Source organism: Pyrus communis, chromosome 2, assembly GCF_041283825.1.
Source record: "Pyrus communis isolate YQ-2024b chromosome 2, ASM4128382v1, whole genome shotgun sequence".
NCBI lineage: Eukaryota > Viridiplantae > Streptophyta > Magnoliopsida > Rosales > Rosaceae > Pyrus > Pyrus communis.
The window spans coordinates 24,739,020-24,764,621 of NC_142566.1; the positions used below are offsets into that span (position 1 = coordinate 24,739,020).

Here is a 25,602-nt window from a genome sequence, read left to right on the forward strand (position 1 = left end):
GTTCAAAAGTCACTCGCAAGATTGACCTTCTGACAGTATAAATAACCCTTTAAATAGTATTCATCTAATTAATAAAGAATATAAATTTGTAGAATAAATAATCTGATAACATAAATACGTCTAATTAAAATGTGTCGTAATGAAATAACTTAAGTAATAGAATAGTTAATGATTTGGTGAATCAAATCATATTCCTTTACAAATGGTGAATCTAGTGTCTTCCACCTTTTGACAACATTTATTTTTCTTCAAGTGGCTAACATCTTTAGTCCAATGCTTTTCTTACAAATGTTAGATTCTAAGTTCATAGATGATATATTTATTTGAAGCTGTCTGCTTCCTTTATTCTCCCTAAATGAAAATAGCTTTGCTAGCTTTAGTGAGAGCCAATGATGTTTCAAAGGGGAGATCAAAACTTGTTTTTAAAGTAAGTTATCTTATTGGCATCTAAGATTTGCTTTTTTTTTTCTTTTTTTTTTTTTTTTTTTCTGAAAAGGAGACGGTAGCGATTTTATGGTTTGCAATAAGAGGGCCCTTCTTGGAGTTTGAGCATAAATTCAATTCTATCTAATTGTTCCACATTGTTTAACTTAAAAAGTTATCTTATTGGCATCTAAGATTTGCGCCTTTTTTTTTTTTTTTTTTTTTCTTGAAAAGGAGACGGTAGCGATTTTATGGTTTGCAATAAGAGGGCCCTTCTTGGAGTTTGAGCATAAATTCAATTCTATCTAATTGTTCCACATTGTTTAACTTAAAAAGTTATCTTATTGACATCTAAGATTTGCTTTCTTTCTTTTTTTTTTTTTTTTTTTTCTGAAAAGAAGACGGTAGCGATTTTATGGTTTGCAATAAGAGGGCCCTTCTTGGAGTTTGAGCATAAATTCAATTCTATCTAATTGTTCCACATTGTTTAACTTAAAAAGTTTTCCACATTTTATATCGTCTAGTCCCTTTTATAATGTAACTGGAAAAATGGACTGTGGAGAGCAAACGTTGGGCTTTAACCTTGGGTTTCTGAGATATATATATATATATATATATATATATAATTTAAATATATTTAAATCCAATAATTTATTTTTTAATTTCGAATTTTATTTTTATATTTTTGTTGAGAAAAAATTTAATCCGTACACCCCTTCTGTTTGATCAGTCACCTCCCAACTTTATACATGTTGTGAATAAGTGTATGAATATTATATATACATGCAGCTGCATCTCAATCAAACATTACCAAAACGTGTCATACTAAGAGAATCATTGAGATCTTGATTTAGATTATTGAATCCTGGTAAAACAGACGTCATTCGAACTACAAGTATTAAGTAGGGACGAAATTCTGTTTCAAGAACATTATGGTACACAAGCCTTGATCTTTATTTCATTTGTCTAATTTAAGTTTCATTTCATTCACTTTGTGTCAATATATATAGTTGATTAGCATAAGATTTGTATACATGTTTCGAATTTATTTATGCAATATATATATATATATATATATATATTTGATTGATTGTTGATTCCGTTCCAACAATCCCTTGATTAGAAAAATATTAGGGAAATCATGTTTTTACACCAATTCTAAAGATCATTGGATGTGCCGTTGATAGTTAGATTCCTTATTTAATGATTTAAAGAATAAATTCAACCATCAATCACCATATTATGTGATCTATAAAATATGATTCAAGTAAATAGTTTTACTAGCATCACCTAACTAAAGAGCATATATTCTATTGGCCAATTTATAATTTGGAGTTGGAAGTAAGAATCTAGGGTCTACTCATAGGGGAAAGGGTCTTAGTTAGCTAGGAGTTTGGAGACTTCCTAAAACAATAATATTTCTAATTTCTACTTCCTAGATATTATATGTCCTTCGATGGAAGATATATATCATTTTCTACAACTCTCATTTTATTTGGCCTATATTTTATTGTGTTTACATAACTTGTTACGTAATGAGGTTTCACTTTCTAAATCGAAGATATTATGTCTGCAACGCTCATTACATTAAAGGTATATTTCATTGTATTTACAACCTCATCAAGTAATTTTTATTGTGTCTACAACACACCAATTACGTGATGATGTTGTAAACACAAACACGTACCCTAAGTGATATAACAAACTAAATTAAAAACAAAAATACTAAAATGACGGTGTATCAAATCTGTCAACCTACTTGACAGTAATGTCCTACACAGCAATTAAAGGCACCATCTTCCTGTTTGGATTTGTCCTTCTGATAAATAATGGTCCATCTATGTTTGCAACTAGCTAGTCAACCAAAAGACAAAAGTTGCTTCTGATGTCGATTGCCAAATTTTTGTTTCAAACTTCATTGTATATTCTATATATGTAAAAGAGGGAAGTGAAAAAATTGGATGTCTACGTCTTATTTCTCACAGTAATTTCATCACATATACTGAATGAAAACGTTTGTTTCAACTCTTGGAACAAAGTATCAAAGAGTATAAATACAAGAACTTGAGTTTTTAACAAACTGCTGCATGCAAAATCAATTTTAATTTCAAACATGAACTTGTTTGAAAGTGCTTTTAAAATGGTTGAAAGTTTTTTGGACGAATCCTTAGTAAAAATGCAAGTGAATCCTGGAAAAGCACTTGAAGCTGCCTACAAGAAGCATAACCGGTACTTCTTGCAAAAAACACTTCAAGTGCTTTTGGAATCCAAAAAGTTTTCCCTAAAAACCCTTTCAGTCATTTTAAAAACACTTCTAAACAAGTCCTATGTTGTAAAAACCCTTTCAGTCATTTTAAAAACACTTCTAAACAAGTCCTATGTTGTAAAAACCCTTTCAGTCATTTTAAAAACACTTCTAAACTACTCACTCTAAAGGGGACATGAAACCATACCTAGCATCATGGAGCTGCAGAGGCAAGTTTTGGGCCCTCGACCTTGTCTTGCACCAACTGTCACATCCCGGCCCGGGGTGGATCACTTCCCGGGCCCGCTCCACCACCGTAGCACGATATTGTCCGCTTTGGGCTTACCATTCCCTCACGGTTTTGTTTTTTGGGAACTCACGAGCAACTTCCCAGTGGGTCACCCATCATGGGATTGCTCTAGCCCCCTTCTCGCTTAACTTCGGAGTTCCTATGGAACCCGAAGCCAGTGAGCTCCCAAAAGGTCTCGTACTAGGTAGGGATGGGAATATACATTTAAGGATCACTCCCCTGGGTGATGTGGGATGTCACAATCCACCCCCGTTAGGGGCCCGACGTCCTTGTCGGCACATTTCCGGCCAGGGATTGGCTCTGATACCATATTTGTCACATCCCGGCCCGGGGCGGATTACTTCCCGGGCCCGCTCCACCACCGTAGCACGATATTGTCCGCTTTGGGCTTACCATTCCCTCACTGTTTTGTTTTTTGGGAACTCACGAGCAACTTCCCAGTGGGTCACCCATCATGGGATTGCTCTAGCCCCCTTCTCTCTTAACTTCGGAGTTCCTACGAAACCCGAAGCCAGTGAGCTCCCAAAAGGCCTCGTACTAGGTAGGGATGGGAATATACATTTAAGGATCACTCCCCTGGGCGATATGGGATGTCGCACCAACTGCTAGAGTTGCTCTTATGCGAGGGAGGGAAGGCAACTATAGTTGTCTAATAACCCAGCCTCATGTGTAATCTAGTGACTCAAAATGGGTCCAATACTATTATCTTTTTTGTTAAGTTTATGATAAAATTAAATTTTAAAAAAGATTGTAATATCCTAAACCATAAGAAAAAAAATCTCTTGCATTGATTTGTTTTATTTATTTAACACATAGATATCATAGATTTTGTTATATTTATCTATGTATATCACATTTTCTTTTGTTGATAATCTATTTATATCACGGATAAATCATTTTTAGTTACCTATATTATAGATATTTTTTTCTTGTAATTTACCAATTAAGAGTTAGTTGATTCATTTCTATCTTAAATATATTTCGCTTGAAATTAGGCTACCATCCTATGAATTTGCCGAACTCTTATTTTTCTTAGTGTAAAAATATCGATGTACTTAAAAAATATATATATTTCGCTTGAAATTTTTTGTAGTCTTCTTCCGATATGGATATTGTTTCATTTGGACTCACTTTGAGCAACAACATGTACTTTTTACATGTGGATCCAACAAACCCTCATTTTTTTTTATTTAAATTTAATTGGGCCTGTTCAACTCTCTCAGGCTTTATTTAGTATGGGCTTCAAGAACCAGGCCCACTACGAAAAAGCTTAAACGCTTCATTTTGGCGCGAACCCACACAACCGCCGTTTGTGGCCTCCGAGTCAGTCTCTCCTTCACTCCACCATGACCACCTTAACGGAAATAACTGATCTCTTCGCCAGGCTCGCCGTCCACCTGAAAATCCCAAACGACACGTCGTTTCCTCCTCGCACTTCCAAAGAAGACCTAGACGACGCAGCTCTGGATCTCTCGATTTCCGAGCTGAACCAATCTCTGAACCCCAACGGCGATTCTAGGGTTAGGGTTTTGGACACGGTCCTATCTCTGATGTGCTTCAAAGCTCCCAAGGTCAGGTCTTCTCTCAAATTAGGGGTTTTGATGTACAAACAAATGTTGGATTTTGGGAATTTCTCATCTGTGTATTTGTGTTCTGTTGTTTAGGTTTTCGATTCGGAGATTGAGTATTTAGTGAATACAATTGCTGCGGTGTTGTTGTCTTCCGTTCGTTGCAAGATTTTTCGGTATCCGAAAGACGAGATTTTGCTGATTGGGAGCTCGATTTCTCAGCGGGATTGCGGGCATTTGATCGAAGCTTGTGCTGATGTTCTTGAGACAATGGAGGGACATGGTGTGCATACAATCCAATACCAGCTCACGTTTTGTATTCAAATTCGTGTTTAAAATTGTTTCTTATTCTGTCAAGTAATCATCTTTGATGATTTTGATTCTGAGATAAGTGATAACTGTAGTTTCAATGTGTTTGAAGGTAAGCTTTCGGATTCGTTATTATGTGCCATTGTAAGAGTTGCAAGTTCTGCATCTTTGTACCGGCACCAGTCAATGCCCGTTCTTGGAGTAAAATCAGCGGATGCAAAAAATACCGTGATCTCAAAGCTGCTCTGTCATTTGCCCAGAGAAAAATTCCTTGAAAACAAAATTCCGTTCAGGTTGTTGGAAGTGTGTTTTCTGTAGTTTGCAATTTCTTGATCTTTCCCATGTGTTTTTGTAGTTATTAATATGGGAGTTCGGACTTCTTCGCAGGCTGCTATTGTGGTATCTTGACCCGTTAATTTTGAAGCGCGATATTTCAAACATTTTGCAAGAAACCATGGAAAGGCCATTCCTTTGTTTGAGTAGGGAATTTCATGAGAATAACGATTGGCGCTCCATAATCACGTCGTTGGTACTTTCGCCCATTATGTTTGTTGAGGCAAGAGCTTTGTTGCACCGGTGGTTTCTGGTGACGTAAGTCCTATTTCTGATTGACTGACCTTTAAGTTTCTTTCTGTTGTATATTTTGATCAATCTTTTGTCATAATCGGTTGTAATTTGATTTAATATGGTTTGTTAATGTAGTTCACTCTCTCATCAGGGGTCTAGCTTCTGTGCTTGAGCTTCTAATTCAGTTGGTTTCGATGACATTAGACGTGGTTTCAAGACCAATGTTCTGGGGCATATCAGCTGAAGTGGGAGCAAAGTTGCCATTTTTGAATGCTTATTTTCCGTACAACCAACTGTTGTTAAGGACCTTGGCTGGACCCCTCTCCTACGATGGTCTCATACAGTTAGTGCAAGACACAATGGACCCAGTCCCTTGTGCCCAGAAACAACTTTATCCAACTTTTAAGCCGCCTGCAGTGAAGGTTGCAACAATCGATCACAAATCTATCTGGTAATTTCTTACCCCATGAATCCATGTGAAAACAGATGACATCTACACCATCTCAGTCCTGCAAACCAAGACTGATCCACAAATGTTGCATAGGTCTCTGGCCATCAACTTCCCAGATTGGTTCTACCTTGCTTCTGCATTGCTCTTCTGGGAGAAAAGTACTCATGACAGTTGTCATCCCGAATGCATATTGGCAGCATCCAAAGTTGGAGAAACACATGAGGAGCTTCCTTATGGTTCTGCAGCGAGGTACCTTGCCTGGATTTTGAGTCCTCTTAGTAAGTCTCACCACGGTTCGCTGGCTGATTGTTTAGTTAAATCATCAGAGTCTTCGGCTTTAAAGCGATTTGGATCTGGTTCACATGACAAGGAAATACATGGCTACAAGAAGAAACTCAAGAAACCGAAATTGTTTGAAGAGGAATCTACTTCCATTGTAGTCTGGCTCAACGGATTCAATAATATATACACAAGGTATTGCAATGAAACAAGTATGACAAAACTGTCTTGTGGTCCTAATCTGCAGAAAAATGTCTTGTTTCGGAGAATCCCGCTAGGCATCTTACTCGGTTGTCCCCATCGAATCAACAAAGATGAATGTGAATTGCTGCTGTATTATGCCACAACTGGTAGAATTTTTCAGTCAGGGGAAACCAGGACTACTGGATTGAAGCATGTAAAATGGATCTCCAAAGGGCATACGAACTTAACTACATGGAATGATGAATGTAATGAAAAGGAGGCTTCGGCAGGTGCCTGTCTAGTCTTCAGTTTAACCGATATCATTGAAAGTATGTCTGCTTTGCTGTTTGAGACCGAAGAGGCTGGCGCAGACTTTATCTGCCAGGTGAAAATGCAGGTCAGCAAATACTTGATAAAATGCATCAAGAGGATAATCCAACTCAAAATTGACAATGGAAACTGGGAGGTAATGGATCTCCGCCGTAGATTGGAGAAGTGGAGGCATCAGGGACAAGAACTACCAGAACTCAACAAAGACTTAGACGATGTCATTCCATTCTTGATTTAGCGAATATGTTCTGTTTCATGAATGGGGAAAAGACTACGCAAAGCAGTTCTTCGATACAGAACCCCAGTGCATCCGCCTTGCCTCATCAGCGTTCATCTTGGGTCGAAATTTTGGGGTCTTTTCCGGGTGCTCACGATGATGTCAAACGGATCTTGGAGCGGGGATCTGAGAAAACATACATGTTTCTCTCTGTTGTACTAAAAATATTTACATAGAATGAAGTAGGGGACAAGTTTTCTCGTCAATCAAACAAATATTTTGAATCAAACATTTGGAAAGACAAGGATAAAAGCAATCTCTATTATTTTCCATTTATTCTTTTCCAAAAGCTGTTACAAACTTACAATCGAAAATGCTTGCGCAATCTACGGACTACAAACTTCGTATGTAATCCTACGTATATCATGTCGAGCTATTTTTTCGACAAATAATAGATTGGCTATGTACACAACCACTTCACGTATATAGTAATCTACATATCTGCTTCATCTTAGCTGCAGACAGCTTCAACCGAGAGCTTCTTCGTGTTGTGTCGAGAGCTTCTTCAGTTTATTGACAGATTTTGAGGGAGCATCAGACTCTTACTCTTTCGACTAAAGACATCCATGACGGATCACCACCCCATTCTTCGAACACCACCAGTAGATTTCCAGTCGGGGTCAACCACGATCGAGGAATATGGTACCTGAAAAATAATAGCTCTACCATGAATTTTGTACTTGACAAAGCAAAGGCATCACAAATAAGTAGGATGAACATTTTCTCACCATCTCTGAGAAGGCTTGCCGCAATAAGTTCTGCATTTCTTATCATTAAAAGTTCCGGCATAATAACAATTTCCACAGCTACCTTGCGCAATGTATCCAGGCCAATGGCGTCCAACGCTCTGTCCGTTTATCCATATTTGACCTTTCCCCATGCTTCCCATATCTAAAGCTAATGGGGCATGACCTGGTGGTGCATCGAAAGTTGCCTGAAGATATAACAGCTTAGATTAATATCTGGTTTTTCATGAACTTCATAAGAAGGACGGGTATAAAATATACGCGTATTGGAAGAATACAAACCTTGTACCACGTAAGGGGTTGTTTTTGAGCCATCGAAGGTCCTTCTGCCCAGTCAACAGAAGAACTCCCAGTAACTGTGTGCAGGCCTAAAGATTCACCTTTCATACCAATCTGCTCATAAAGCAAACAAGTTATTCTCTAGTTTTTTTGGCAATTTTTTCGACATCTTAGCGAAGGAGAGAAAGTGAAACATAAACGTTGAAAGGCAACCAACCTTGTAGGTCCATTTCCATCGTGACATGTCCCATGTTCCCGTATTCAAACCCTTCAATGAGATCGGGCCTAGAACTCCCGTGTTCCATGTTTCAAAGTGAGTGCCAACATTCTGATTTTTATTAGAACACAGAAGAAGCAAAAGTTTTAGATGTCATCTCAAATGTTTTCAAAACCAATATCCCATAAGAGAATGAGGGAACTAACCGGCAGACCAACGGAAATGCTAAGCAATGCAAGCTTGTTGATGCCGGGTCTCAACTTCACATTCTGACTGAATGTTAGTTTAGGATTCTCCAATGACCCATACACGGTTCCTGCAATAATGGTAGAAAGTTCTGTTAAAATTAAGTTCAGTCAGCGGAAGAACTAGACGGAGTTACATATGAAATTTTACTTTTATATACCTGATAGCTGACCATTGATGAAAACATGTAAGGCATGACCTGCTGAAAAGATCGTAAGAAGTGGGAACTTTCCGTTCTTTAGAAACGCTTCATCAGAACCTATTGTGATGCTGGTAGCGAAAATTTGAATCACCAAGTTAGACAGAAAAGAAAAACAAGGTAAAAGTTTCCCAGTAACATTTAATAAAAAACACAATGCTTAAACTATGGTTGGTTTAATATACTTACTCTGTCATGTACCACAAGTAGTCAGTAGCATCCCTAGTCATATATATCTGTTCATACAACCCGTCTAATGTAGTTGTACCGGTCTCATCAGAAGTGGTGGTTTCTTCGATGAATGACTGCCAAGGAAGTCTACTATATACTGGTTTCATCTGCACTTCCGAGGCTTTCCAAGCGACCTTTGCAGAAATAACACGCCTTAAGTGAATCTTACTGAAATTGAGAAATAAACTTCGAACGTTCTCGACTAATATATCCAATTGCTCACCTTTGCAGTGTTGAAAACTGCAGTTTTGCAGTCCGGGAGAATGCTGATGGACCATGGTGGCAGGTCATACTGCCCGTGCCCAAAGCTCACTCTAACAGAGTATTTCGTGTCATAGTTTGCGAGGAATGCAGCGCACCCTGACTTTGAATTGAATACATGAGCCTGCAAGGAGAACATTGATCAGAACAACAAAAATCATAGCGAATTTCAAAGAAGAATAAGGTTTAGCAAATTTCAAAGCTCCCGAGCTAGCAGTAAAACGGTACCTCTTGATTATTTCCGAGTTTAGTCACTGAAGGATCAACGGCCACCAAAGCATGCTCACATGACTTGATGGCTTTGTGCAGATCTCTCAAATGTCCCCACTTTGGTTGCTGGAGTAGTCCTGATATAGCACGCGTAAAACCGTTCATATCAGCGTGCAATGATACGTTTTTTCACATGTTAATTACGGTTTATGACTTCATGAGCCGAACTCTGTAACAACTACTCGACAATGCTAATCGTATTTACATACCATATTCGTCTAAGGGGGCGTCATAGTCATAGCTGGTGGCCATGAAGGGACCTCCAGCTGTTCGGCCAAAATTCGTTCCTCCATGGTACTAGAACAAAAACGAAAGAAAACACAAGGAAAATTAGAAAACACACACTAGGAGATTAAACATCACTTGAGAATACGAGACCAACAACTAACCATGTAATAGTTAAAAAAAGAGCCGCCACTTTGTATGAACCTAGCAACTGAAAATGCCAAATCTTCTGCAGGTCTAGTGGGAATTGCCCCACCGAATTCTGTATACCTGTAAAATACATACAATAGGGGCAGCCCCGTCAAAGGGATTGAACAACAGTACAAGAAAAAATTTGATACGATGGGCCTTTGGAAACAAACTTTTGAGCTGTACAGGCAACTTGTGTGACTTACCAACCAGTCCAGACTTCTGTCCACATTTTTGGCTTGTAGACCTTGTTTGGTTTGAAATTCTCACAGTAGTAACCATTGCAGGTGTCAATCTGTCACATAACAAATAAGGCGAGATTAGCTCCTCAGTAAGGGTCACGGGACGCTAGCATCCACCCTCGATCCCAAACCACTGATATGTTGCTCTTAAAAGCTGAATTATGTTTGACAGTACAAATTCAATTAATGACCAAACCAACACAAAAAATTGATTTCCAAATCTTTATCAGAAGTCTTCTAAAACTGAAGATTCATCCTTATATTTTTAATCCAATTCATCGAGATGTGGACGTGGTTAGGCCAGTTGGACATGACAGTGTGCATAACTCTTGAACCCGAGTTCAACCCATCCCCGTAGTTTAAAGTAAATTAGAATATCATATGGAATGGGGACAAGCATTGCCCTGACCATATGAAACGAAATCTACACCTACACGCCACCTACCAAGTTGACAGCAAACAGTCTAAAAACCCCACCAAGAAGGGAGGGTCCAACTAAATGAAGGATATTTATGCGATTCTCCCTCGAAAATGACAATACAAGGCAGGAAGAGAACTTGTCTCTTCGCATCCGAGTTCAAATCTCCTTCCCTACAATTTAGATTAAATAAAATAAAAGAAAAGGCATCGAAAAAAATGCTAAGAGAAACTTACAACGGGATCGGGGGCATCCTCTTGCTTGCACATAATCCATGGGACTCCAGTGTCAAGACCTACAGCCATCTGAGCTGCCCATTTGGTGTAAGCTTTTCCAGGTGCACCAATTTCCCATTCCACAGGTCCAAATTCATTTTCTATCTGTCAACATCCAAATTTGAAGAACCAAATTAAAATATTAATAAGCATTGGCTGGCCAATTTTTACACAGCAGATAAAACAAAGGGAGTTTTAACGAAAAGCCTGATGTACTGTTCACTTTAATGAAAATCACATTTTTACACTAAAAAGTCAATCCTGGTACTATTCACTTTACATTTTATTTTGGCCTTATCGTTAAAACTTAAAAGTTTTTAAACCATTTTCATTAGTTTTTCTTAAAACAAAAGAAAACAAACACTCCTCATTTTCTTGGAAAATTGAGACTAAAAATAAAAGCAAATTCAAACCCACTTCTAGAAACATGAAAAAGACCGACGACATGTTTAAGATTGCTTTTTGAATGACTAAAAGCGCTTAACGTAAAAAAGACCAATGACATCTTTGAGCTTGCTCTAAAGGGCTTTTTGCCAATGAAAAACGCTTCTGGCTATTTTTCACAGAAAAACTTAAAAAAATCAACCGATTTTTCTAACCTGAGAAAGAATTATAGGACCTCCTTGAGTTTGGAACAGCTTCTCTGCCTTCATCATGTTGACAATCTTCTCTGTAAATTTTTGCATTGCCGCCTTCATAACGGACAGAAATTAAATTAGCTTCCAAATTATTTGTTAAAAAGATTAAATTCCATTGGAGTAAACGAAAGATTTATAATATCCAACCTTGAAAGGCTCATTGTCTGTTCGAAAAGCGATTCCGGGAACATATTTCAGCCAAATTGGGAATCCCCTGTTTCAGAAACAGAGTAATAAGTATAACCATACTGTATGAATCCTATAACGCATTGCATTCAGTTTTATGCCAAGTTTTCCGTTAACAAAATATTCTTAAAATTTCAGTTTATTTGTAGCAAAAATTAAATGATTACCCGAAGTTCCATTCAGCGCAGACATACGGTCCAATCCGGAGATTAACAAAGAGGCCTGCCTGTTGCACCAGCTTGATGAACTTGACCAAATCATATCTGTCCTCAAAATAGTACTGCAAATTTGAAAAAAATTAAAACAATTAATTAGCATAAATATATTTAGATTAGAGATAAAAAAAAAATGTAAAATTCAGAAGCAAATTTCTAATTGCATTACTTTTCCTGGAGAAGGTTCATGGCCATTCCAAAACACATAGGTCTGTATAACATCCAAGCCTCCAGCTTTGGCCTTCTGAATCAAATCCGGCCACATCTGCAACCACACACACCAAAAATTAAACCCAAAATATCAATAATTTGAGCTGAAAAAACATTCTTAAACTTTTTAATGCAAGATCATAATCTCCCACAAGTTAAAAATCAAAATAATATATAATATATCCCACAGTGTCAGAAATTTGAGCTGAAAAAAAATCCAGAAGTAAAAAATTGCACCAGAAAAAAAGATATAAAAAACCCAGAAAATATTGACACAAAGAAGAACCATATTGGCATTGTATAAAGTACCCCAGGAGTGCTTCTGGGATAGTGAATTGATCCAGAAATTAAAATCCTTCTCTGCCCATTAATTATTATAGCTTTGTGGTCATATCCCACAGAAGCTGAGGCTGCAGAAAAAATGCAGGAAAACAATAGCAGAATGCTCCACATTGTTTGAATTCCAACACCCATTTGTCCCCTGCCTCTGAAACTCTCAAAAGCAATTGCCTTTATAATATATATATTTGCTTTTGTTTGTATCAAAAACTTGAATAATACATATTTATTTTTTTGGGTTTTGGGATTTGGATTTGGTTTATTTGGTTGGTGCTTTTGGTATTCGGAAAAGAGACAGAAAGGGGGTTGCAGAGTTGAGAAGTGTACTGGATTTCACGGGTGAGAAAGTTTATGGTTTGGTTCAATGGTTGTGCGGAGAACGTGTAGCTACCGCTACTGCTTTATATAAGGTTTTGAAGATTGCATATGTGCAAACTGCAAAGGGAAAAGGGGGCCCACTTCTGCTGCCTTGAACAAGCTCTCTCGCATTTTTGGAAATACGGGTGTCTGTAGAAAATATTGTATCTGTTGTATTTCATCTGTATGGTGTATCCGTATGTATAAACGTGGCAAGCCTATGAGGAACAGGATTCCTTAGAGAGGGAAAACCTTTGAGGATTTGGGGATTCCTAGGAGAGGAAGAACTTCCTAATTTATGTTTGTGTAATACATGTGGAATAAGGAATTCCGTTTCCTATATGGAATAGGGTTCCTCGGAGAAGGAGAACCTTCGAGGATTTGGATTCCTAAAAGATGAACTTTCTAATTTATGCTTAAGTATTGTATATACATGTGGAACAAGAAATTTTAGTTAAGATGTTATTCTATCAGTGACATTTGATGTAACTTTCATAAGAATTGACAAAAAACCGTCAAAACGTCCAAATCAAACTAATTTAAATGGCCTGATTCTTTTTTTCACGAGTGTAAGCATTTTCTCGCGAAATCAAGGCAATCAATACAACTTTTGATTCAGTTTTAACAATTTATGAAATTATTTGAGCTTATCCTTTCAATTTCCTTTTTCTGTTTACTAAAATTAAGGATATGTGATTTGAAATGTGAAGTTTTCATTTGATATAGATGTTACTCAGCTTGTAAATTGATGTGTCAGTTTCATCAGACATTTGAAAAGCTTCGCATGGGCCTATCCATGCCGGCAAACGGATCTATTAAAAATTGTTCTCCTTTGGGACCAAACAAAAGAAATTAGTAAATAATAAAAAACACTACAAAACCATATTAATATTAGTATGGATAAGATTTCCTTTTCATGTATATATTTAGACATTTAAAAATGAAGGATTCCAATTTTTTGTTATAGGAAAAGTTGATCGATTTTTTTCCTTTTATTTGTCTGAAATCATCCAATCCGATTTCTGCTTTTCTTATATTATTTTCATTGAATCATCATTCACCAAATATCTTTTCTTAGTTAATGAGTTGTGTGTTTGATGATTATACTGTAACGTGATGTGTTCTGTTTTTTAGCATGGGTTGCTCTTTTTTATCTCTCAGAATTTTTTTTTTCATTGGATTACGTAGGACGAGGTTTTTCAAGCCATTTTATCCATGCTCTCTGTATTAGTTCCCTTTGTCAATTATGAATGAAATCCTTAATCACCTTAAAAAAAGTGTGTTTCATGCTTATCATTATTTTTCCCAAAAAAAATAGGAATCCAAAGAAAATTTGTTACCAATCATATATATATATATATATATATATAATCATGTGTTTACACTTTTCAGGTGATGAAAACGATATACACAAGATCATTTACAACCAATAACATACGATAATTTATCTAGAATCGAAAAGCAACAAATAGGTTTGTTGGTTTTCATGACTTTAAGCTTTATTTTCCATTTAACATATCGGAAAAGTCTAAATTGATATCTGTACAAAAGTCACAAGACAATAGTAAAATTAAGCTTCAAAGAAAATACAAGCATCACCTTACTTCGACGGTGCTCCATACTATTCATTCTTTGAAGATTAAAATAAATTACTTTACTTTTGGTCATACTTGTCGGAAAGTATCAAGATCAAGTTGCCACATATTTAATGTACAGCTTGCAAGCCGTGATGCGGTCGTACTCTTCCAGTGTGCACTCTGGACATTGAAGCTAGCTACCGATCGTGGTCCGACACGTGTGCAATCGATGTTGCATGGAAATTTTGTTTTCTTCTCATTTTTTTCTCCATTTAACCTTCGAAGTTCAGACTATAATCGTCACGCTAGGTGATGAAGCTTGTGAGCGACTAACAAATACATCAATCCCCAGATCTTATGAGACAAACTCAACAATGTTTGTTGGTCTAATTTGAATATTGAACATTTAAAATTTGTTTATATATCAAGAAATAATTGATGTTTCTATTACTTACATTAATCGTGAAATTATCATATTTTAGTCCATGAGGGTTGGCTCAGTTGGTAAGGTCTTTATTTTGTGTGTCGTCCTCTCAAGGTTTGAGTCCTGTTGTCAATAGTCATCTTCGGTGCGATATATAAATTCCTAAGTAAATCCATACTGATGGCAGCTGACAGTTAGATATCATGCGTAAGTCATTCCGACTCAAAATTGTGGATATGTCTTGGCGCTGGTAGTGAGAGTAGTCAATCTCTCCCTAAGTTTTTTTTACAAAAAAAAAAAAAAAAAAAAAAAAAAAAAAACCAAATTTTAGTATTAATTGTTGTAATAATTTAGCTCCCCCTGGATTCTTGCAGTGCCATTTGATTTTAGTATTAATTGTTGTAATAATTTAGTTCCCCCTGGATTCTTACAGTACCATTTGAAGAAAGAGTCTGTCGAAAGAAATTGCCCTGGTACCATTTATGTGGTAAAAAACATCCTAGGTTCCAAAATAAAGATATTATTCTTAAAATGACGTTTCCATATCAGTTGTCTACGCATGCGTAAGCGATTTTGATTTGTCGTTAAAATATCATGAAACTTTTTTTAAAACTAGCATCTTTCTTTCTCACGATTGTAACAAATATTGCAATCAGTTGGTTGGCTTTTTTGCCTTGATGCCTACTTAATGGAGCACAGAAGAAGTTTCTCAAAACAAAGTGGACACATGATTATGGAGGCCGGTTGTTGTACCATAGAACTTTGATTTGGTGACTAGTAACCTACCACTAAACCAATTAGTTTAAGACTTTTAACACAATGCAACGAGTCTCTTTTTTCAACAAAATACAAATAAAAATAAGTTCAATTGCTTAAATTTAAATTTGTAATCGTTTTTCCAATATCTTCTTTGAGCTACCTCGAGATCGGTCCAATGCAGATCGCTTAAATTACCCATTATGTATCATATATATGCAGATTATTATTTATTGTAGCACCAAAATTTATGAATAAAATACTCATTTGATTCTTATGGCATGCCGACGCTCAAGCCCTAGTAGATATTCTGTCTTATCTCTAAGACTCTAACCCTAACAAACATTTTCGGTAGATGATTTACAAATTTACAAATTTGTTTGTACATTAATATATAGTCACCAATTAGTAATTAAGCAAACGGGTGGAATTTTTATTTTTCTTTTTTGTAGATTTGGGCTTAGTCAAGTTAGTTAGAAATTTAGAGTAGTCTGATTTCCTCCTACAAGTTTGAACCTTCTCGTAATTTCAATAAATTATTGTGAAATATTGCATATGTAAAATAAAATTGTCAAATAATGACATAAACATTATTTTTTACCCAATTAACTTAATTCATAATGAGCATGGCATACCATTCAGATCACGGTATGATTCAGGATAATGCACAAAACAAGTGTGTTGATATACTTTCTCAGTACATACTATGCATTTCTCACCACTATTCAGAAAAGAAGAATAGGAAAGGAATATTATTCGGATATTGTGACATCTAGTCCCGAAGATATCAAAACGTACGTGTGAAAAGACACTTTTACCCCTAGTTCGTTCTCTTTACGTTATTGGTTGTTTTGTGTGGTGTTGGCATGTGTTGGGCCACACACACACACTGTCACTCTCCCTAACCCTCTGTCCTTTTCCCTGTCTCTCTCCCGAGTCCCCTATCCTCCCATTTCCCTTGAAAACGTACGGACACACACCCAAAACCCCTCAAACCTTTACAGATCGAGGGAACCAAGATCATAGTCGAGCTCGTGAGGCTGGGAGGAGTCCAGTCGTACCATTTTCAGGTAAGGTTATCATCGTTTTCACGTCGATTTCACGAAGTCAGTTTTGGGGTACTATTCATGCAAACGTAATTTCTCACGTTTTAAGGAAAATGAAGCTCGTAGGTAGCTTGGTGAGGTCCCAAGGAGTCTCGGAGTAGTTCGTTTGAAGAAATTGGACGTCGGGATCGCCGTGTTCGAAGTTGGCCGGATTTGGAGTTTGGTGACAGGTGAGATCTCGTGGTTTTTAATCCCTAAAAGTGGTATATTTATGTTCTCCTAGGTCTAAGCTTCATTTTGGTGCAAAAATTATGGAATTTGGTTGAAAAACGGACGAGATATCAAAGTTAGAAGTTTTTCCAGTTTTCCGGCGCCGGCGACGGCGCCGGAGGTTCGCCGGAGAAGGAGACGAAATATTCCATCAGACTTGAAGGAATATTCCTGACGCCGTTAACGGAATCTGTCAAAACTGACGGAATATTCCTAACGGCGTCAGTTGACGACGTCAGCGTGCCAGGCGCGTGTGGCCGTGCCTTGGCCGGCGCGTGTGGCGGTGAAAAATTTTTCTAAAAATTTGGGTGTGATCCTGAGGTTGTGTAGAGCACGTTGGTATATTCATTTGTCCAATTTGAGCAATGTATGAGAAGTTATTACGAGAAGTTGGTTATGTGCTATAAAATTAACGTTTTTATAGTTGTTTCGCATATAGGTGATACGTATCCCGAGGACGAGCGTGGTCACTCGAGGCAGGGGGCTACGACCCTTCCACATACCAGTGAGCGGCCTTTTGGTTTTCCGTATATACCTATATACTTATATTTTTCCCAGAAATTGAATTGAATTATTGTTTGCCATATGCCATGCATTATATTATCGTTGGTTGTGCATCGTTAGTACATTATTAGTGGCATATATACATATGCATATTGGGTGCTGTGGACGCACAGGTAAGTGCCAGGTGAGTGCTATTTATATTTATGTTTCAGTAGTGGTTTGAGATGCTTAGAGAGCTCATAACCTGCACCCCCGGTGTTAGTGCTCCCGCCCAGAGTAGGGCACAGTCCTTCATGTGATGTTCACCTCCCGCACCACACGCTCAGCTTGGATCCAAGTTAGGTGCACAGTCCTGTCATACAGACCACTTTAGGTGGTTCCGACTCGTAGGTGACCCGCGATTATTCGCCCAGCCTTCACGTGATCGTAGCACTAGAGCGTATATATGTATTACACCCAGGCCTGTCGTATAGACCACTTTAGGTGGTTCCGACTCGTGTGCAGGTTCAGATAGTGAGATTGAGATTTGAGCTCTAGATGCAGCCGTACAGGTCACGTTAGGTGACTCCGGCTGCCAGATTATATGTTATTGATATGATTTATACCTGAGCACTTGCATTTCATTATGAGGTTTTGGCATGGCATATTCTTGAACATGATTGGCATATACACTATACGTATATCTATTTTTTGGGAAGTATATAGGTTTTACGGCGAGGAGTTAGAAAATATTTTTATAAATGGTTTTCGAAAGCTTTGTTTTTGCCCACTCACGCTTTTGTTTTGCGCCCCTCCAGGTTCTAGTTGAGTAGCAGGTTCGGTGGTTTCCCAGAGGGCTTCCCGGCATTTCTGACAGACCCTCACCAGCTAGGGCCACCTTTGGGTGTACCGTTGTCGTATCTTTTCCTTTTGGACTGCTTTAGGCTTGCTCTGAACTAGGTGTTGCACTTATTAGTACTTATTATATAACCAGTTTTTATTTATTCGTACCACTTATATTACTATTTTATTTAGCTTCCGCACTGTGCACATGGCTACGTCACTTCCACGTGACGGCCAGCACGCCCTGGTCTAGGTCGGGGTGTGTCAGATATTGCTACTCACACATTTATTTTTACTTTCCACATACTTTTGTTAAATTTTGGTAATTGATTTTTTTTTTAATTACATGACGACCCGAAAATTAAAAAAAAATGTATAAGAAGTGAAAATGAGCATGTAAATAACACATAGCTATTATTCTATTTTAAAAAATGGATGAGTAGATTAATGTAAAAGAGATAAGAGATAAATGCATGATACTTTACTTGGCTAGACAAACGATCGAAAAGCGAACCGTGAACATATTTTTTTGTCTTCTCTAATCATACGCAATGAGATTCATCTTTCTACCATCCTCACTTAGTTCACGGTTGTTATTGGGTAAACTTAATCGAAGAAAAAGTAGTCAATTCAGATCTCAACGCATTTAACCACAATACTAATTATCATATCGATTATCAAATGTTGATTGTATTAAATACATATATTCACATAAATAATATTTGATCGTCAAATAATGATCGTATTAAATATATATAAATATTATAGTTAGTCTCTTAAATAGAGTTATAAAAAAGTCACTTAATAGAACACGCTTGACATAAAAATAAAAAAGATATGTCTTTTGTTCACAGACCAACTGCAAAGAAAAGTTTTTTTTTTTTTTTTTTTTTTGAAAGAAATGATATTCTGGAGGGATGGTGGATTTAGCCTTATAATGGGTTAACGATAATGTGATTCAAATTCGCTTTTGGCATGAATCAAACCTAAGATTTTTCACTTACATTAAAAAAAAAAAAATATCACTAGACTGTAATACTGAGTGATGCAAAAATAAAAAAAGTATTTTTGACATACTTAGATTTTTCCTAATTATACCACTTCAAAGTATGCCACTTTATTTAGGTTCAGTGGTGAAAACGCTTTTACTTTACTTTTGTTTTACATTTGTTTATCACTTTATCTGTTTGCACTTGCAGTTAATTACGTCAACACCAAACCAACAACTGAAAAAATTCTTTAAGAAAAGAAACTTCAGTTTAAAGGGAGTACGCTGAGATATGGGGAAAGGAATCCACAACGGATTCCGTCCGCCAATTCTTCTTCATCAAATAATTTAGATCTTTAAAATTTGATCAAACGATTAAGTTATTATAATTTTTAAAATGAACTTGTATTTTTAATCATTTGGTCAAATTTCAAAAATTCAAATTATTTGATAAAGAGAATCCTATCCGAATCCCTTTCTGATATATGGCAGGCTATCCATCCTGCCATGCAGTTTCATTACGTAGCAAAACCTATAATTGGCGGGTCCCGAAGCTTCTGTATATTATCATAATGCTGTTCTACCGAATTTGATTCATTTACATTTTACTATCAACATAATTAATATTATAATTCAACTACCACACGATGGTCCAATAATTCACAACGAATTTCAGGTTTGTATTTTATACAACACGTATTGGTTAATTTACTAGATTTTTATTTACTACATGATCCAGATTGACTACAGTATAAAAATTGGGTATGTTTTTTTTTTTTTTTTTTTTGTTTTTTTTCTATCATTTGACAGAAAAAAAAAAAAAAAAACATAACTATTATTTTAATTAAAAATTTAGATAAATACTTGACGATGATATTCTTTTCGTTATCCGTCTCCTCTCTAGGTCGGACCCATCGTGTCCATGAAGTTGAGAACGTTACGTTTTATTAATTTGAAGCTCAGAAGCAATATCCAGTTTCTCATCCACATTCAGTGGCTTTGCTTCTCTCCTTTTACAAAGTATTGAATGAGCATGGCAACTTGATTACCAAATACAAACGATCAACTCAGCTTTTCTCAAAAACACAAGCCAATACCTAACAAATTTATCCAATAAAACTGCAAATTTGCAACTGTGTGATGATGATCAAAAGGATGATAATATGAAGATACAACCACAACTCCATGACCAAATTTTCAATAGATGGGAGATATTCTAGCCTATTTAACTATAATATTTAAGATTTTCACTTTAAACAATAAGGAAAGTGTTTGATAAAATGTCCCCTTGAAGTTTATTTATGTAAAAGTCTCTTTATAATATTTAAGCTAATAACACAAATTCAAGCTTCAATCGCATAAAATTGTACACTCAGTAACACATAAGATTATCTTTGTGAGCCATACAAATGAAACATAAACTACGACTGAAAGTCGTCCTAGGGAGGATATGATAAGTTTCAATGATAAGGCAAATCGTTTAAGGTTCACCCAATTGACAAATGGAAAAGGGCCAAGGCAGGCAGTTTCTGGCTTGTTTGGATTAGTTTGCCACGTTTCGTTGAGGCTTATCTTGATTGGCAGTCATCCAAAATTGTAGGTTTTTGTGTGCCCCATGGTGTCCAAATATGCCTTAGTAGTCGGCTCAAATGGGACCTTTGAGGTAACTTTGTGGTCATTCGCGAAGAGATAAGGCGTTAGTGTTGCCTCCTCACGTAAAGAGTCGATCTCACCAAACCCTAATGAGTGTGCCCATCTGATCCATCTCTTCATAAAACGGTTTTACGATTTTCTACTTACAATTATTTTGTGTGTATGTTATCTTTTTTGTGGTGATAGTATTCGTATTAATATTGTGTGAGAAAATAGGACCAAAAAGAGAAGAAAATTAATTAAAGTTACGATAAAAAGAAAAGATAAATAAAGAAAAAGAAGTGCACCTCATCTAGAAGGGTTTTGAATTCATAGACTTGGTACATCAGAATCCAGTTTGAACGAGGACCACACGAGTCTAATTTTCAATATCATGACTCATCAGTGAGTCTAATGATGTGATCAGAGGTCATATAAATTAGCTAAAATGATGTTGATTAGCAGAAGCCATCGAAATTTTAATGTTTATCAATTATTCCATGTTATCCTCAATGTGGTTTTGGACAACCACTAAACTATACTTCAATTAATATTAAATTAAGTGAAGTTTGTTAATAAAAGTAATCATATAATATAATAAGTATGCAAAGGTAATATCGGGAAACATATTAATGACACACCCCGACCGTGATCAGGGCGTGCTGGCCGTCACACAGAGGTGACGTAACCATGTGCACGTGCGGAAGCAAATAAAATAGTGATAAAAAGTACGAATAATTAAAAATTAGCATACAAAGTACTAAGAACAAGTGCTAGCGTAAGTGAGACGCTAAGTTCAGAGCAATAGACTACAGCAGTCCAAAAGAAAAATACGACAACAGTACACCCGAAGGTGACCCTACAATGGTGGGTGTCTGTCAGAAATGCCGGGACGCCCTCTGGGAAAACCACCGAACCTGCTAACCAACTAGAACCTGGAGGGGCGCAAAACAAAAGCGTGAGTGGGCAAAAACAAAGCTTTTCGAAAACCATTTAATAAAATACATTCTAACCCCTCGCCGTAAAACCTGTATACTTCCCAGAAAATAAATATACGTATAGTATATATGCCAATCATGCTCAATAATATGCCATGCCGAAATCTCATAATGATATGCAAGTGCTCAGGTATAATCATATCAATAACATGTAATCTGGCAGCCGGAGTCACCTAATGTGACCTGTACGGCTGCATCTAGAGCTCAAATCTCAAACTCAAATACTGAACCTGCCCACGAGTCGGAACCACCTAAAGTGGTCTGTACGACAGGCCTGGGTGTAACATATATATATATACGCTATAGTGCTACGATCATGTGAAGGCTGGGCGAATAATCGCGGTCACCTACGAGTCGGAACCACCTAAAGTGGTCTGTACGACAGGACTGTGCACCTAACTTGGATCCAAGCTGAGCGTGTGGTGCGGGAGGTGAACATCACGTGAAGGACTGTGCCCTACTCTGGGCGGGAGCACTAACATGGGGGGTGCAAGTTATGAGCTCTCTAAGTATCTCGAATCGCTACTGAATGTAAACATGAATAACACTTACCTGGCACTTACCTGTGCGTCCACAGCACCCAATATGCATATGTATATGTATACCACTACTAATGTATGCAATGATGCATAAACGATAATAATATGGTGCATGGCATAAACAATTAACCCTTTTCAAGAAATTTCTGGGAAAATAAATGTATATAGGTATATACGGAAAACCAAAAGCCCACTCACTGGTAAGTGGAAGGGTCGTAGCCCCCCTTCCTCGAGTGACCACGCTCGTCCTCGGGATACGTATCACCTATATGCGAAATAACTATAAAAACGTTAATTTTAAAGCACATAACCAACTTCTCGTAATAACTTCTCATACATTGCTCAAATTGGACAATTGAATATACCAACGTGCTCTACACAACCTCAGGATTACACCCATATTTTTAGAAAAATTTTCCACCGCCGCACGCGCCCCCACGCGCCGGCCACGCGCAGGCACGTGCCTGGCACGCTGACGGCGTCAACTGACACCGTTAGGAATATTCCGTCAGTTTTGACAGATTCCGTTAACGGCGTCAGGAATATTCCGTCAGACTTGACGGAATATTCCGTCACCTTCTCCGGCGACGTCACTGGCGCCGGAAACTGAAAAAACCTGTAAATCGTGATTTCTCACTCGATTCTCAACCATTTTCCACGATTCTAACATCAAATTGAAGCTTAGACTAGTAGAACACAATCACACAAGTTTTAAAGGCTAAAAATCACGAGATCTTACCTGTCACCAACCTCCAAAACCGGCCAAGTTCGAACATGACGATTCCGACGTCCAAATTCCTCCAACGAGTTACTCCGGGACTCCTGGGAACCTCACCAGGTCATCTACGGGCTTCAAAATCCCAAAAACGTGGTGAAATAAGTTTGCATGAATAGTACCCCAAACGGACCACTTCGAAACGACGTGAAAACATTAGAGTTCTTACCTGAAAATGGTACGATCGTGCTCCTCTCAACCTCACGAGCTCGAATATGGGTTTAGTTCCCTCGATCTGTGATGATTTGAATGAGTTGTGTGTGTGTCCGTACGTTTATGGTGAATGGGAAGGGAGAGAGAGACACGGGACAGAGACAGAGAAAGAGATAGAGGGACAGTGAGAGTGACAGTGTATGTGTGTGTGGCCCAACACATGCCACACCACCCAAAACCACCAAACAACATAACGAAAACAAACTAGGGGTAAAATGGTCATTTCGCACGTACGTTTTAATAATCTCGAGACGGGATGTCACAATTAAGGTCTTAAAAAAAAAAAAAAAAAGAGTTTTAATGAAAAGTCCACACTACTGTTCACTTTAACGAAAAACCATATTTTTACACTAAAAAGTCAATCATGGTTTTCAAACTTTTTTCATTAATTTTCTTTAAAAAAAGTCAGTTTAACTTATTACGTTATCAAATTGACAATCTTACATATGATGAATAACTGATGTTAAAAATCTTATGTTATGTTGTCATGTATTTTTTTTATTTAAAATTTTAACGTATGATATTAATATTATAATTTAGTTACATAACATGCAAGATTTATTCCGTCAAGTAGAACACCAATTTGGACATCCATATCACTGCCGTCCGTGTCAATTTAATACAAAAACAGTTTATTGGCCAGAATCATTGATACATGATATTCCAAAATCTGTGTGATAAAGGTTTTTGTGGTTCTTTCAAACATGTTAAATAGTAATGGGGCCCAGAAACGGTTGAAAACGGAAAAAGAAGTATGTGACAATGATGTAATCTAATCAACCAAAACCTTGTTAAACAAAATTATCCTTACTGAGTAGTTAATGATTTGATTTTGTCATCATTTGACTTGCGAACTATTTCTAATTAGTATTAGGTACACTAATTGAAGTTTTAACGAACTCTTAATAGAATTATTTGGTAAAATAGAATGAGGTAATTAGCAGCAATAGTCACATTTCGATAAGTAATTACGTTTTTTATCACTCTTAAAAAATTACTCAGTGTGATCAAATTTGGTTGTGAAAAGTCTACGTAGCCATTCTTTAATTTGAAAGGAAAAATACGTAGCGTTGACCTTCACATCTCGCACATTGGAGCTATAATATCAAAACCTCAAAGGCAGGATTCCAAACTGAAGCAGAAGGCAGTTGGCCCTTGTTTCAGAGTTCGGAGGAGATACCAAAGAGGAGGGAAGCTTTCAATTAAGAGGTAATTTCTCATTAATTTTCTCATCCCTATAAACCCTAATCCTTTCTAGCAAGTTTGAATTTCGATAAATTCGTGCAAAATCCAACTGGATTAAGGACACCCGTCTAGCAAGCCTAATCCAGTCAAATTTTGCACGAATTTATCGATATTCGAACTTGCTAGAAGGGATTAGGGATTTATAGCGGTGAAAAAAAATTAATGAGAAATTCGGTTTTCAAAGGGGTTGAGCGACTGTGAAGGGGGTGGTTATGGAATGAAGACGAGGATGGGTTCTAAAGAATAAGACCAGTGATGGCGCCCCTTAGGTGTTAGACTCATGAAAGAACAAAAAGGGTGAAAAGTCGTGATGTTAGGGAATAGAAAGAAGGATCCCTTTCCAACTAATCCACTTTGTTTGAGATCTGAACCGTTGAAATTTGATCCAACGATTACAAATAGGAACCTCTTTAAAAGTGATAATAATTGTAGCCGTTAGATCAAATTTCAACGGTCCGAATCTCATACTAGGTGGATTAAATGAAAAGGGATCCGGAGAAAGAGTGGGTTAACTGGGGTAGTTCAAATTGATAAGGAGAGTGTCGTTGGATGTTGTTAGTGCTTCGCTGCATACTTTCCCTTTTTTAATGAATGAATGATACTTTTCATAACCAAATTTGATCATAAGAGCAATTTTTTAAAGTGTGATCAAAAGTTCAACCATTTGTCAAAAGGGGACTATTGCTACTAATTGCCCAATATCATGACCCATAACGCTAATTAGTTTCTCCATTCTTGGTTAATTATATTATAATCCAGCTGCTCAACTTTCCTAAGTGAGATTGAAAGTTGAAACTACTGCACTCCAAATTTCAGTCCATTTATTCAACTAACCAACTCCCACACCTCCTATCTCTGTTTTCACATAGCTAAATAGTTTTACAGGTCTAAAACCAGGGTTTTTTGTCTTAATTCCATTCAATACTAAATTGCTGGAAATTTTGTTGCAGTCTCACTACCTACCATTTTCCTAACCAGAATATATTTTCCCCTTGTAAGAGAAGTTGGCTACTTGGGTTAAACCCTTTTATGTCATGATTTTTGTTGGTTGAGTTGGGACCAGACCTCTGCCACAAATATGGTCTTGTTGAAATTGGATCGCAACCAACTAATAACCAAAACTAACCA

At 37.0% G+C, this 25,602-nt stretch overlaps 2 protein-coding genes and 1 long non-coding RNA gene across 4 annotated transcripts; 1 reads left to right on the plus strand and 2 right to left on the minus strand.

The window, feature by feature from the left end:
* The first annotated feature begins 4,269 nt into the window (after positions 1 to 4,269).
* On the plus strand, positions 4,270 to 7,218 carry LOC137748637 (acyl-CoA synthetase family protein). The gene is made up of 6 exons (XM_068488802.2): positions 4,270 to 4,549; positions 4,643 to 4,829; positions 4,968 to 5,148; positions 5,243 to 5,446; positions 5,574 to 5,873; positions 5,967 to 7,218. The coding sequence occupies exons 1-6, from the start codon at positions 4,325 to 4,327 to the stop codon at positions 6,901 to 6,903; spliced, it is 2,034 nt and encodes a 677-aa protein (XP_068344903.2). The 5' UTR covers positions 4,270 to 4,324; the 3' UTR covers positions 6,904 to 7,218.
* LOC137748636 (beta-galactosidase) lies at positions 7,190 to 13,152 on the minus strand. Its single transcript, XM_068488801.2, has 18 exons — positions 12,299 to 13,152; positions 11,949 to 12,044; positions 11,732 to 11,844; positions 11,526 to 11,592; positions 11,340 to 11,432; positions 10,702 to 10,845; positions 10,012 to 10,100; positions 9,781 to 9,886; positions 9,601 to 9,688; positions 9,350 to 9,468; positions 9,084 to 9,245; positions 8,819 to 8,994; positions 8,591 to 8,700; positions 8,391 to 8,500; positions 8,185 to 8,295; positions 7,971 to 8,081; positions 7,671 to 7,876; positions 7,190 to 7,588 (listed from the first exon to the last, which is right to left on the minus strand). The coding sequence occupies exons 1-18, from the start codon at positions 12,461 to 12,463 to the stop codon at positions 7,477 to 7,479; spliced, it is 2,178 nt and encodes a 725-aa protein (XP_068344902.2). The 5' UTR covers positions 12,464 to 13,152; the 3' UTR covers positions 7,190 to 7,476.
* Positions 13,153 to 21,420: 8,268 nt separating this feature from the next.
* Positions 21,421 to 23,349, minus strand: LOC148698807 (uncharacterized). 2 transcript variants are annotated; one of them, XR_015952311.1, is made up of 4 exons: positions 23,186 to 23,349; positions 22,981 to 23,091; positions 22,440 to 22,506; positions 21,421 to 21,639 (listed from the first exon to the last, which is right to left on the minus strand). It is a non-coding gene; the product is annotated as an uncharacterized LOC148698807 (long non-coding RNA). The 2 variants fall into 2 exon arrangements; XR_015952308.1 differs by having other exon boundaries at positions 22,440 to 22,521.
* Between the last annotated feature and the right edge of the window lie 2,253 nt (positions 23,350 to 25,602).